Source organism: Mesitornis unicolor, unplaced genomic scaffold (assembly GCF_000695765.1).
Source record: "Mesitornis unicolor isolate BGI_N332 unplaced genomic scaffold, ASM69576v1 scaffold4201, whole genome shotgun sequence".
Classification (NCBI taxonomy): Eukaryota; Metazoa; Chordata; class Aves; order Mesitornithiformes; family Mesitornithidae; genus Mesitornis; species Mesitornis unicolor.
This window is the reverse complement of record NW_010164318.1, coordinates 113,514-127,707: the sequence shown is the minus strand read 5'-3', so window position 1 is coordinate 127,707 and position 14,194 is coordinate 113,514. Positions and strand designations below refer to the sequence as shown.

The 14,194-nt window shown below is 43.0% G+C and overlaps 1 protein-coding gene across 1 annotated transcript; it reads left to right on the top strand.

Moving 5' to 3' along the window:
• Positions 1-5,070: 5,070 nt before the first annotated feature.
• On the top strand, positions 5,071-13,861 carry HAS2 (hyaluronan synthase 2). The gene is made up of 3 exons (XM_010194260.1): positions 5,071-5,699; positions 10,206-10,307; positions 12,345-13,861. The coding sequence occupies exons 1-3, from the start codon at positions 5,073-5,075 to the stop codon at positions 13,278-13,280; spliced, it is 1,665 nt and encodes a 554-aa protein (XP_010192562.1). The 5' UTR covers positions 5,071-5,072; the 3' UTR covers positions 13,281-13,861.
• The last annotated feature ends 333 nt before the right edge of the window (positions 13,862-14,194 follow it).

The following is a 14,194-nucleotide window of genomic DNA, read 5'->3' as shown; positions in this document are numbered from 1 at the left end:
ATTGCAAGATGTACCCTGGAGCACACTTTTCCGATACTATGGGGTCTGACTAAACTTAGTTCAGAGTAAAAGATGAAAATGCATGGATGATGGAAGTTAGGCCCTCAGCATCCAGTATTCCTTTTTAAAGATCTGTTCCTGTAGTATTGGACTGTTCATCAATGTGGCCAAAGCCCTAGATGTCTAGAGAGAGATACAGCTCTTTTGAACCTTTAGAGGTAAAGGAGACAAAACAAGCACACTTGTCACTGAGCCTTTGCTGTTGTCTCCTGGACAAATATTTAATTTTGCAGTGTAAGTTTGTTAAAAACTCAAATTTTAAAAAATGTGTTCAGATCTTTGGAATTACTTTCAAACAACCTTCCAAATTGTTATGTTTTATGTACGATCTTCTTGTGTCTACCCCTTATGCTTTTTAATCTTCTGAGGAAAAGCTAGCCAGAAGTACTACATGGCAATATGTTTGAGTGCTGCACGTCAGAGATGACTTCTGAAACAGATGACATAGTGAGCTGCATCTCATGTGTTGCAAGCAAACCTACCTTCAATTTGACCTCCTGTCAGTCACTGGTTCCACATCCTGTATTAGCAAATGCAGGGGACAACCTGATTGCTTCTTTAGGGCAGCTACACAATGGCTGGTACAGAATAAGTGAACAAACTACAGATATTGATCTGCATAGCACATTTTGCTATGTTCTAATTTAAGATCTAAGCCAGTATTCAGTCTGAGACAGGAGTGTGACCTCCAGTGTCAGAGTTAATACCCCAGTCATTTTGTGTCAGTCAACATTTGGTTAACCTGAAATTTTTTATGAAAACCATGTTAGAAGATGACAACTTCTAGTTATGACAGTTGCTAGCAGTAATGTAGAATAAGTTCTTCTTCATCATAAGTGTGACCAAAAAAACTCCTCTTTATGTGGCTTTATCAGGACACAATGGCAGAGAGTTTACTAGGTGGACTCTGATGTCAAGTGCATGCAAGAGTTAATTTCTTGGCCATGCTTTTCCATAGGACCTTCCAAAGAGGGGCATACACTACCTCTATCTATACAGTCACTGCAAGGTATATATATACTCAGGACTGCTTGCTGAATCAAAACGTGTCACTCTATCAGCCGCAGCCTACATAGCTGTAGGATTCAGCATATGACTTTCGCATTTCATTTCTACTGGGTGGGCTGGTTAGCACTGACCAGCTCCATCCATGTAAATAAACAGCTGCAGGATCATGGCAACAATTTGCTCAGCAGCAGACTTTGAAGCCTCTCTACATGTATTCATCTTGTGCATACAAACCTTGATCCTCTTTGCTGGAAGCTGCGTAAAGCTTGTATTGGGTTTCTGCACTGCTAGGTTAGGTGAATGGGCCAATAAAGGATTTCGGAGCCCAGACTGCAGAGTAGAATTAGTGTACTGCTGCAGGCTTCCTGTGCAGTACATGGGGTACATAGGCACCTCCAAAAAGGGTCTGACACAGCCAGTGCAATCTTACTGCCCCCTGGAAATGTCCTTCGCAGACATTGCTTCAAAGCAATGGGCCCTCTGACTTCTTTCAGTGCTAAATAGCTTTCGCTCTTAAAAAATAATAATAATAAAACACCGCAGGTACTATTGTCCTCCTCCTGCTTTTCAGAACTGGTTAAAAACCTGCCCAGAAAGTGCAAGATCCAGGTTTGGCTGCAGAGACAGTAAGGTAACCCTCCAGCTCACCTTCTCACCAGGTGAGGAGCTGTGTCCGTCTCCTCGCTCCAACTTGTTCCCAAGTAGCAGCAGTTCCATGGGGACACAGAAATGACTTGCAGTTACCTGTGTTGATCCAGGAGCATGGACTGGCTGCATGTCTTCATCCCTAGCCTAGGCAACACTTTTTTCCTTTAAGTGCTGCAGTGGCTGTTTCCCAGGACACACTTACTGGATTACAACCCTCAGGGAACTGAAAACTATTTAGGCTGAGTCATAAACAAAACACTGATCGTAAGAGGTGCTGCTCATAGGAGGTGTGTATGGTACCCTCTATCAGTCAGCTGTTGAATAGGGCTGCAGTGATGCTAACTTTGAATATAAGCGATTACATTTTGCTGGAAGAATATTGCTAGCACTTAGAAAGAGTGCTTCTCAATGAAATGACTGAAAAATAACTGTGGCTTTGAAAGATAACATGTGTGTCTGTCCTTCACTAAGCATTTGACACATCTTGACTCAGCATAGCACTATTTTGGGTTTGCACAGCTACAACACAGTGCTGTACACAAGTTCTCTGTTAATACTTGACCTTAGCTTTGTGTCACAAGCTCAGGAAACTTCAGGAATGAATTTTGACTGATGTCTCTGAAGGATGTCCTTTCACATGTCGCTGTGTTAGGCCAGTCTAGACACTCAGAAGAGCACTGTCTGACCTTAAAATCTCTGAAGCAGCTATTCTCTCCCCTTGCTGCTAGCATTTGACTCAGCAGTTCACGGTTAGTCCCAGACTTGTACAAGCGTCATTTCCTTCTTGGCTCAGTTACTGGAGAAGGGTGGAGAGTTTTTGGCTTCTTTGCCATTGTTTGGGCACGTTCAAGTTGATAACATTTCTGCTGGGCAAGTTATCAATAGCTCACATGCTAAACCTTGAGAATATTGAGCAACTTTTTCCAGACTTACCCTGAGATTCAGTCAGTTAAAAGAGTATACATAAAAACCTCAATTGCACATACAAAGGCGAAAGTTTCTTTGATGAAAGCCAGGAATTTAGATCAAAACACAGTTTATTTTCCCAAGGTTGACAGTGAAAGGATAGAAAAAAATGCTGTTTTATTAAGACCAGAAATCCATTTCTTGATCTTAAAAGACTGGTTTTTTTTGTGAGGGAGGGAAGCTGTGCTGTAATGACAAGATCAGAGTATTCATTTCTTTCTTTTTTTTTTCCTTTTATGCGGAAACACTTCATAGGAAGAGAAAAAGCAATAGTAAATTAATATAAAAGACGCCTGGTACAGTACACAGTCAGTCAAATGTAAACGCTCCAGATCTTAATCTAAATCCTCTGAGCTCTATGCATATAAATGATCCATTGATTTCAGCCATATAATTCTTAATGTAAGCAGACTTTTGCCCTTATTCACTAATAGGAGTTTTCTATTTCTGGCAAGAGAAGAGAAGTAGTGGACCCCAAATGGGAAAGCAGAGTACAACTGCATCATTAATGAAACATTTACCTTGATGTTTGTGACCTTCTGCGAGCTTGAGGGATTAATAAACACACAGGCCACTTGACTTCAAGGTAATCTAGAGGGGATCCATTACTTAATCTGTTTTCTAAAGCGAGTCTATTTTTGGGTACTGGGTTTTAATTCACCTATAGTGGTGGTAAGCATAAGATGTATTTTATTACACTTCTCTGTGACCCCTGTCGTGAAAGATTTTCAGACAGGCCAGGGCAGGGACGGTCTCTTTTGCTGGTGGGTGATTACAGCACCTGTCGGAGCCCAGCCAGAAGTATTCAAGGAAGTCCTAGAGATAGGGTCCAATTTCTTAAACAGTGTCTCCAAATACACATTTAAGAGGCTTCCTGCTGTCTCGAAATTTAAGGCCCTAAATAACCAGTGGAAAAAAGCATAGTCTTCGTAACTTCAGACTTTATGCTTGCCTGGTTTATTTTTATTTTGTAAATGATTCTGTGTTGATTATTCTTTTTTTTTTTTTCCCAAGCCTGTCACTTTTCAGACAGAAATATAATTGATGATAGCTATTCTGCTGCAGCTTGGTAGTATTTTTTTCAAGAAGGAGTTAAAGACATACATGATGTAAGGAAGTGCCGTTCCAACTTCAGCTTTGGCCAACAGATGGTGAAATAAACATAATCAGCAGAAGAGCAAGATGATAGCAGCAGGGAAAATATGAACAATAGTAAGAAAACACAAATATTGAGTCCATTACTCTGAGAGGCCTTAATTCAGCAAAATATTCAAGTATGGGTTTCAGGTTCACTGACGCAACGCGCTTGCTAGGTTAGCCTTAAACAGGCATTACCCATTTTATGCCCTTAAAGTTGAACACATCAACTGACATAAAACATTGCCATTAACTTTCCTGTAATTCTGAGAAAGCTGTTGCATAAAATGTTTAATTTGATAGTCAGCAAAAAGCAGTTAGATAGCAATATATTCTGCCTGTCTGCCTGCCTACATGGTTGTCCATCTTTTATCTCAAGAATACCAGTGCACCCTCCATGCCAGCTGCTCCATAACCCAGAGCTTAGGTTAGAAGGCTTTACAGCCAGGTAACCTAAATATGCAGAAGTTGTCAGGATCAGCTGATGTTCTAATGAATTTCTGAGCCCAGGGTGGAGCCTTGGCACTGTTAAATTCAGGCGTACTTTTTCCATAGACTTAATCTCAGTCAAGCTTTAGCCCTATACACACATGCTCACACGTGCATGTATCTATGTACACAAATGTATGAATAATACATTTTTGCGATGGTATTGAGAAGACTTTTTAAAGCAGATGTCTGATTATATAAATATAAATTGTATATATAGGCAGACATCTGTTTAAAAATTATAAATACATTCAGACATCTGTTTTAAGAATGTCTTTCCAATATTTTTGCAAACATCACTAGGCGACAGAAGCGATTCAGGGCGGGATGCAGTCATGACATGGATGGGGCATGAGGAGGGGCTGCCCAGACATTCAGCTGTTCCGCTCGCCTGTGACCAGATGAAGTGACTGGTGGCCCAAAAGCTCCTTCTCCAACCCCCCCCAGGGTAATATGACCAAGCATCTCATTCAGTGAGCTCAGGTTGCCAGAATAAGATCCTGACACAGACAGCACCTTCTGTAAGGACATTACAAATAGTAGAAAACATCCTTGGTACATTAAGTGTGTTTGAATGATACTTTACATGGAGACAGTACTGCAAAGAGATGTTGAGCAAGGTGAAGCAGTAAGTCTGTGGCACAGCCAGAAGCACAGGGTGTTTCTCTTGATGCCAAGCTCTGTGTTGTAGCCAGACACAGCCCTTATGAGGTCTTATATCAGCGAGTAGTGGCTCTGCTAATGGTTTCCATGCTTCTTTGCAGATGTATTGTGAGAGGTTTATATGTATCCTGAGAATACTTGGAACCACACTCTTCGGGGTGTCCCTCCTGCTGGGAATCACCGCTGCTTACATTGTGGGCTACCAGTTCATCCAAACAGACAACTACTACTTCTCCTTTGGACTCTATGGTGCTATGCTGGCATCGCATCTCATCATCCAAAGCCTGTTTGCCTTCCTAGAGCACAGGAAAATGAAGCGGTCACTAGAAACTCCAATCAAGCTGAACAAAACAGTTGCCCTTTGTATTGCTGCCTATCAAGAAGATCCTGACTACTTAAGAAAATGTTTACTTTCTGTGAAAAGATTGACCTACCCTGGAATTAAAGTTGTTATGGTCATTGATGGGAACTCGGAAGATGACGTTTACATGATGGACATTTTTACTGAAATCATGGGTAGGGACAAATCTGCCACTTATATCTGGAGTAATAACTTCCACGACAAAGGTCCAGGTGAGACAGAGGAGTCTCACAGAGAGAGCAAGCAACACGTATCTCAGCTGGTCCTGTCCAACAAAAGTGTTTGCATCATGCAGAAATGGGGTGGAAAAAGAGAAGTAATGTACACAGCATTCAAAGCACTGGGGAGAAGCGTGGATTATGTACAGGTAGGTATTAGAGCACCAGGTCAGTGCCAATTCAAACACAGTTTGAAAGAAAGGAGCTTTTGTATATTTTGTGCAGCATGTTAGAGGCCATCCTAGTCCCTGATGAACACAGTGCTCCTTTCAGTCTGTTTGGAAGCAGTTTGACCATTAAAAGCGTATTTTGCTACCTTGCTACCTTTTAAAATGGTCAACCTATCTGTGAATATGTTAAATCTGTGCACCAGCTACCAGAGGAATCTGAAATCCTTTCTCAGATTTCAGTAATGCCACCTCGTCAAAATGGTTTTGCTTCAAGCAAAGCCAGCAGACTCCTGAAGACCCCTTCTCTGCTCCTGTAAGTCAAGACCTCAGGTAGCTTTTTATTTTGTGAGGTTGTTAGCAGCCCCATATGCAAGCAGGCAGATGGGTATTTGGTGGCACAGGGGAATATCTCAGAGCAGTGGTGGAGTCTGTAAAAAAGATGGGGATATTTTTAAGGCTTTGAAGGCCGTGCAGAGTATTCTATAAAAGGATCAATGTGCAGCCTTGAAAGAAAGATATCTTCAGCTAAAGCCTGAAGGAGCTTTTGCTTCATCAGTTACAGCTGCATTACCTCACTCGCCGCGACTTGGCCTTTAAAGCCCTTATGACACTATTCACTTAAAAATGAATTAGGCTGGGTCCTTTCTCCCTGTTTCCAAAGCAGCAGAGACACATTTCTTTCCAGCTGCCTTGGATCCCGTGAAAGATTTTCTATAATTTTGCTTTACACATGGAAGCACTCCTCACTCCTGCAAACAGCTCTGCTGACCGCAGGAAGGGGAAGAGACCGTGTGTGGAGGGAGGCGGGTGGGATCAGGGTCTCTGGGTGGACACTGAGGAGACTTCCTTATGGATCAAGGCCAGCAAGGCTCATTTGACTACTCTCACTGATTATGAGATGATCTTCGTAATTAACCAGCCTCAGCCTTTCCTACCTTCTCCTGACTTCAGAGCGTGCAGTGGTCTCCTCCTGTGGAGCGGCAGCTCCCCATGAGATGTTCTCTGCTGGCTCAGATGGCCCAGAGCCAGGATCAGGTGGCCCAGAAACATGTGTGGCTCAGCTGCTCAGCTGTGTGGTTGAGTCATACGTGTTTCTGGGGTCTGTGTGTGAGTGTGAATGCTCTGCACAGCACAGCATCCATAGGCACAGTGTCCAAGGGATGCAGAGAGGCTGCCAGTAGCTGGGCTGAGAGCAGCGAGTCCTGCACACACAGGAGGGGCAGAAGCCAAACTGCTCTGTTATCCAAGCTAGAAGAGTAAGGCAAAAGATTTCAAACCCATCTCATACCACTTCCAAAATTGAAAAACTGATTTATTCCCTGAAAACAATGGGCTTAAGCTCTCCATTGTCTGCACTTCTGTTTTGTGCTGTAAGAGGCTATGATGGGATAAAAATGCTGGTTTTCTTTAATAGCATGGTTTTATAATAACTTTGCACAGAAGTATCGGATTGCAGAGAGAGAAGGCAGAGAGGAAACAGATTCACTGCAACTTTCCTCCCTCAGTCCAGTTCTTGCATTTGTTCAGGGATCCTGGAAAAAGTGTTCCTATTTCAACAGTCTGAGCATAAACTGAGAAAACAGAAGAGAGATTTCTGGTCTTTCAGTCAATTAACACTTGACCTGGCTCAGAAGTCCTGATGAATGTGTTGGGGACTGTAATGCTGCTGTAAGCTGCCACCAAAGGCTGCAGTAATGATTGATGCCACAGTCACATCTACAGTCACATCTATATTAGGAATGTGGGACCTTGGTGGCCCTGACTACTACACAGTCATGATGCAATGCAGCTAGAATGTGTCTCTGTTTTAGGAAAGAATGAAAGTTGAGTTATTTCACATAATTCTTTGGGAATACCCAGGGCAAATTACTTTAAAGTAATTTACTTTTAAAGTAAATTACTTTCAAGGGCTGAGCAATCTGCATAGATGATCAATCACTTCAAAAAGTGGACCAGTCAGCACCGTTGCCCACCTCTGAAACTATGGGCCTCTTGGTTCTTAAAAGACACCTTGGGGTTATGGTCAGGCAATTATAAGCAGTCAGACCAAAGCAGATAACGAGCTGCTTCTCATTAGTGGTATCTCATTAAATACCTGAAAATACTGTGAAGGCTTATTTCTGTCCTGAAAGAGGTTAGGAGAGTGCAAGCAATCAGGTAGAGGAGTTAAACTGGCAGGTACCATCAGTGAAGACCTAGCTGGGGCAGTCAGTATATATTATAACTAGTGTCTGAACAGCTTGCTTAAGCCTGAGCTTCCCTTTCATGCAGGGATCCAAGGCAGTAATTTCTAGGTCACTCAGCCCTCATGTGGAAAGATGGCAAATTGGCTCTTGGGCTGTGCTGGCCCACCCCTGGCTGGGCAGACCTTGGTGTGTTTTATTTGAGTTCCTAAGTGTCTGCCTTTCCCTGGGCGTGTCCTCTTTTCACCTGCAAAAACCTCATCCAGATGGAAAATGATGGCTTGACAGGTTTGCCCCAGAAACCCAGACATGTCCACTGTGCTGACATGCCCAGCATATATGGTGGTAATTTGTAAATAAAACCAGTGTTTTCAGGGTTCCTCATCTCATACTAGTGGTGTTGCTCATGGGCAGGTCTTTCTGCTGTAGGTAAATGCATGTGATGGGGTGGGGAGTGCTCAGCCACATCAACTGACAGGCATCAAAGGGAAAGAAGAGAGGCTGGGGAGGGGGCTGGTTGTAGCCCACTGCTCATGGTCACAAGAAATACGTTGAATGTCACTGTCTCAGCTCTGAGTACTCAGCAAACTACAGATTTGCTGGGAAAAACACTCAACAACGGATCTGTCCAGGAAGCACCAGTCAGAAATGAGGGCATTCCTCCCCCTCTTCAGCAGAATTGTTTTGCTCCCTTTCCACCAAAACTGGAGGCACACCTTGGCCAGGATATAAAGGTGCTCCTTGGGATGAGTTCTTTGAGGAGAGGGGCTGGATGCATCAAGCTAGTGAGAGGTGGAGATGCTTGTGGCTCTTCTCTTCATGAAAATATGAAAGCTTTCAACAGCTTTCTCTTCCCAGCCTCTTCCAAGTGAGTGTGGAGGGGAGCATGCTGGAACTCAGCTGCATCCTAAGGTACACAACCCAGCTATCCTGGCTTACCTCCACGCTCAGGTCTGGTCCATCGCAAAGCCCCAAAATGCTCTCTTCCCCCTTCACAGACCAGACATGAAGGTTTTCACTCCCCTGGAGCAAGGAGGCTTAGGCTGAATTGAAAGGTTGGATGAAAGGATACTAAAATTAGGTTACCTGATATGAAGCCTCACTAGAATCTGATTTAATAATTCATGTAGAGCTATCAGCTTTTGCCCCTACCGTCCCCGTCTGAAATCACAGGAATGTGGGGATAAACTGGAAGCAGTGTGAGGATTTGTAGGGCAGGATCCAGCTGGCCAAAGGGGTGTTTCTGGGACAGCCTCCTCTGCTCCAGTGTTTCTGGGTGTCTGTGAAATGAGTTTACACACAACAGGGGCACCGCTTTCAGCAACAGCTGCAACAAGGAGACACCCGCTTGTTTTAAACAGGCTGCAGCCTGTGTCATTTGCCTCTGAGCAAACGAAAGCAATGCCAGCTGCCTCGCGGACAGGCCAGCCTGTCTGAGCCCTCCTCCTACTCTTCAGGGGAAAGCCAATTCCTAATGTACACAGTGTTCAGTTGACTAGGAGTGTTTGTGTGTCTGAAACGCCTTGTGTGTGTCATCTATTTCTGCCCTGCTCTGGTGGAGTGCTGCACTTCAGGGCTCACTCTTCCTGGCCTTACATACTTTTTTATAAGAATACCAGGGGAAAATAGCAAGCAATTTCTATATATCAAATGTCAAATCCCTGCACTGCTAATAACACACCATGCATCTAAAATTAAAAATCAGTTTGTTCTGGAATCCAAAATACATATCTTACATGAATTGCTAAAGCCTTCTATGAGTGAAAGAACTATTAGGTTTCTTCCCAGACTCCTAGCTGAGTTTTTTTTTTTCTTTTTTATAACAAGTGTCTGGAATTTAACTCCTCGCTTCTTCCTTCATATGGCAGTGGGAAACATTTGCCCAGGGTCCTCCAGCCATGCAGCTAATGCAGGGAAACCCCACATCAGGGCTCAGCAGGAGTCTGCCACATACCCACACTGTCTTGCTCCACAGTGCCCCATCCCTGAAAGCGTTTCTCTTGCTCAAAGCAGGCAGCCCAGTGCACCACTAAAACAAACAGAGCTGGTACAGAAGAGACGATTGTTTGCAGGCACAGCACTGAAAAACACCCTGTTTTGTTCAGCACAACTCCTTGCTGCCTGCTACAAATGGCCTTTAACAGAAGTATCAGTGCAGACTCCAAAGTGGGATTTAATTGCATTCAGAAGAATATTAATGTAGTGCCACTGCAATCGCTACCATGATTTTTGTTTTGTTTTGGTTTTTTTTTCCTCTAGAAAACTCTAACCCATTGTTTTTCTTTTTTTGTCTTACTCGTAGGTCTGTGATTCAGATACAATGCTTGATCCCGCCTCATCAGTGGAGATGGTAAAGGTTTTAGAAGAAGATCCAATGGTTGGAGGAGTTGGAGGTGATGTGCAGGTGAGTACGACAATTTTCAGATTAACAGAGGGGTTTCAGCAATTATTTGCACTGCAACAGATTTCCCTGCCTGGAATAGCATTGACTATACTGTGATATCATTATAGAGGTTTTTATGATAACCTAACCCTTCTGTCAGTTGAACAGAAACTCTTATTCTCAGATGTGAGCACTGTATGGTTTTAACACCCATAGAGAGCAGACAAACATTATTCTCCCCTATATATGTGAAAAATGGGGCACTGGCATTGTCAGAACTGTTGTGGCATCTTTGAATCTCTGAGAATTGAACAGGTCTCTCAATGCCAAGTCCAGCACCCCAAGTACTTCAATTATGTTACTCCTGGCAGCCAAGAATGTTAGGAATAAAAGCCTTTTTGAAATGCAATGCACTATGCACTCTGTGTATTTTTGGGTTTCCTCTGCATCTCTGTCAAGCAGGACAATGGAAAGCCCCCAAGTCAGCCCAGCTCCACTTTTGTTAGGGTTTCTAGCATTGCTGAGTTTGGCTGACAACTACAGCAAAAGGCTGTTCAATCCTTTTGACACAATTGCTTCTGCTACAATTTATAAAGAAAAATGCATATGAATATTTCAGTTGGCCTTAGGATCAGTCCTCTCTACTCAGTTGGGCTTTTATGTGAGATAGAGGAGAAAGGGCCATCTATATGGGCAAGCACTTACTAATGAACGCCCCAGTGGTCAGAAGTAAGATTCCCACAGAAGCCTGAATATCTGCGGCTCTGTGCTGACCATACTCACCCTACACATGTGAGATGCCAGGCATATGGGAGTACAACTGGATGGAGACAGTATGGGTTCAGCTATGACAGTGGAGGTTTGTAAGCATCTACAGAGAGAGGTGGGCAGGACATGTTTCATCTGTGAGCAAAGGAGGCAGAATGAAGTCTCTGGGCTTTATTTTCTTTCCTAGCTTACTTTCCAGCGTACACCAAATACGTTTGAGCCAGGCTTGAATCTGTCCCTGAGCCTTGCTGCTTCTACAGCATTCTGGAAATAAGTTGAAGCAGAGACAAGTTGGGCTCTTGGTCTTCAAACCTGACAGAAATTAGGGCCATTGGAGCAAAAGACTATCTTTTTATAGTTGCAGGAAAAATCTTTCTAGTTGTGGAAGGCCATAGGTTCCCCTGAAAATCTCCACACTGAGAGGATACTAGTGCAGAGTTGGCACAGCCACCCTGCTACACATTTCCTTGCCACATCCCCTAGAACAAAGTGTGTGCTGAGAACATGGATGTGAAGATATGGATTTGGGCATCTGCAAGCAATCTTACATCCATTGAGTGTTTGGACTCCTAGACTGTGTCTATGATGTATTTTAAGTGTAGGCCTGAGCTTCCCGTGAGCTTTGGGGCACACAGAAGAGAAAGACTGAGAGCTTTAAGTAGGCCAAAGCAAGATTCTACTGGAGTCTCATAGTATGTCTTGGGGCAATGTAACAGGGCTGGTGCTGCAGAGTCAAATCAGAACAGGTTGTTGCTCAGAGGGACTAATGTCAGATATGGGGACATAATCCAGGGTCAGACCTCTAGGGCCAGCTTTATGATATCAAAATATAGGCCAAAGACCATGTGCTTAGCCTTCCTTCTGTTCTGGAATAGGTTTAGGAGGGCTGGAAGAAGTCCTTATGAGTCCTAGAGATGTGGTTGGGAGGAGAGAGAACCAAGATGCCATGTGTGAGACTTCAACATCTCCTCTCAGGAGAGGCTGAGCCCAGCAAGTCCTTAACTGAGGGTGAAGGGAAGGGAAGAATGAGCCAGAAAAGAAGTTTTGTGGTGGAGAATAGGAAAGGTTGTGAGAAAAAAGAGAACATTCTGCTGGGACAGACTTCTGAATGTTTCATCCCACCCTTTTTGTCGATGTTCTGGACTGTGTAGATAACTCCTGGATTCACCATGAGTTGGACACATGAGTGGAGCTAATGATGCTCTAGTCTCTGCAAATTTCTTATTGATCAAAAGTGTGTATTTTCTTTCTCAAGAGCTCATCTAAAATGAAAATTTTTGTATTTTGCAGATTTTGAACAAATATGATTCCTGGATCTCCTTTCTGAGCAGCGTGAGATACTGGATGGCATTTAACATAGAAAGAGCCTGCCAGTCCTATTTTGGCTGTGTACAGTGCATCAGTGGACCTCTGGGGATGTACAGAAATTCTTTACTCCATGAATTCGTGGAAGATTGGTACAATCAAGAATTTATGGGCTCCCAGTGCAGCTTTGGAGATGACAGACATCTAACTAACAGAGTGCTAAGTCTGGGCTATGCAACAAAATACACAGCTAGATCCAAGTGCCTTACCGAAACACCGATTGAGTATCTCAGGTGGCTGAATCAGCAGACCCGCTGGAGTAAATCCTACTTTAGAGAGTGGCTTTATAATGCAATGTGGTTCCACAAGCACCATTTGTGGATGACCTATGAAGCTGTAATCACTGGATTCTTTCCTTTCTTCCTTATCGCCACAGTCATCCAGCTCTTCTACAGGGGAAAAATCTGGAACATCCTCCTCTTCTTGTTGACAGTTCAGTTAGTGGGCCTAATAAAGTCATCCTTTGCCGGCTTCCTTAGGGGCAACATCGTTATGGTTTTCATGTCACTCTACTCAGTGTTGTACATGTCAAGTTTACTGCCAGCAAAGATGTTTGCAATTGCCACGATAAACAAAGCAGGGTGGGGCACATCAGGAAGAAAAACCATCGTAGTTAATTTTATAGGACTCATTCCAGTCTCCATTTGGTTTACAATCCTCCTAGGTGGCGTGATTTTCACTATCTACAAGGAATCAAAAAAGCCATTTTCCGAGTCAGAAAAGACAGTTCTCATCATTGGCACAGTGCTCTATGCATGTTACTGGGTTATGCTTTTGACTTTGTACTGGGTTCTCAGAACCGTCACCAAATGTGGCAGGCGGAAGAAGGAGCAACACTGCGACATGGTGCTAGACTTATGATGTGGGAAGTTACCCAGAGAGCTGTAAAGCAACCCAACCACCTTGCAGTATCTGCGGCATCAGAGGAATGTTGCCAAGGGAAATGGATCATTGCTGCTGGGAATAGGACATTTATATTCCTCTGGGTTCATTTTCATCCTGCCAAAGCAAGAAAAAAACAAACAAATAATAAAAAATGCTTTTTTTTTCCAAGGGGGAAAATGCAAACCACACAGTTTCAACCTGTTCGCAAGAAAATGGGAGAACTTCTATGTTTATGCACTTTTTGTATTGTGCATACGCCTGACAGTGTTACGTTCTATATACCTCACTGGTCATGCTTATGTGTGTGGACAGGAAGGAAAGGAGTTTGGAGACTCCAAAAGGATCTTACAACCCCTTGCAATCTAATTTATGAACTTCTTTTTTTTATAGTTCTGTTTATAGGAAGGGTCTTTTGTGTTAGGCTGCCAAATGTAATGCCAAAGGTAAATTTTAAAAGGCCATTGGCTGAGCTGTATTTTTGTATTATTGTATTATTTGTGTGTGTGTATTTTTAAGCCAACTTTTTTTTAAATCACCTATTTTATATTTTACTATCTGCCAAAAAGCTGCCTCCCCAACATTTGTTCTTTAGTCTTTTTAAATACATTTGGGGAAAAAATCGTTCTTCCTCCCCCAAAAAATTTCTGCTGAATTGATATTGTTCACAACAGAAGGAATAAGAAGTCTCTCTGCATTTTTGCAACTGATGAATGGTTATTTCTGTGAAAAAGCATTTAAATGTGCTCTTTGAAGATACTTATTAGGAAAGGCCCAACATTGTCAGTTTTTGAATACAAGCATATTTGTGTGTAAAAAAGGCCAAAGGGGTAGATATGTGCAATTCGGGGTTTTGTTTTGCATAACATTGTAAAAGGGAAATTTGCCTCCCT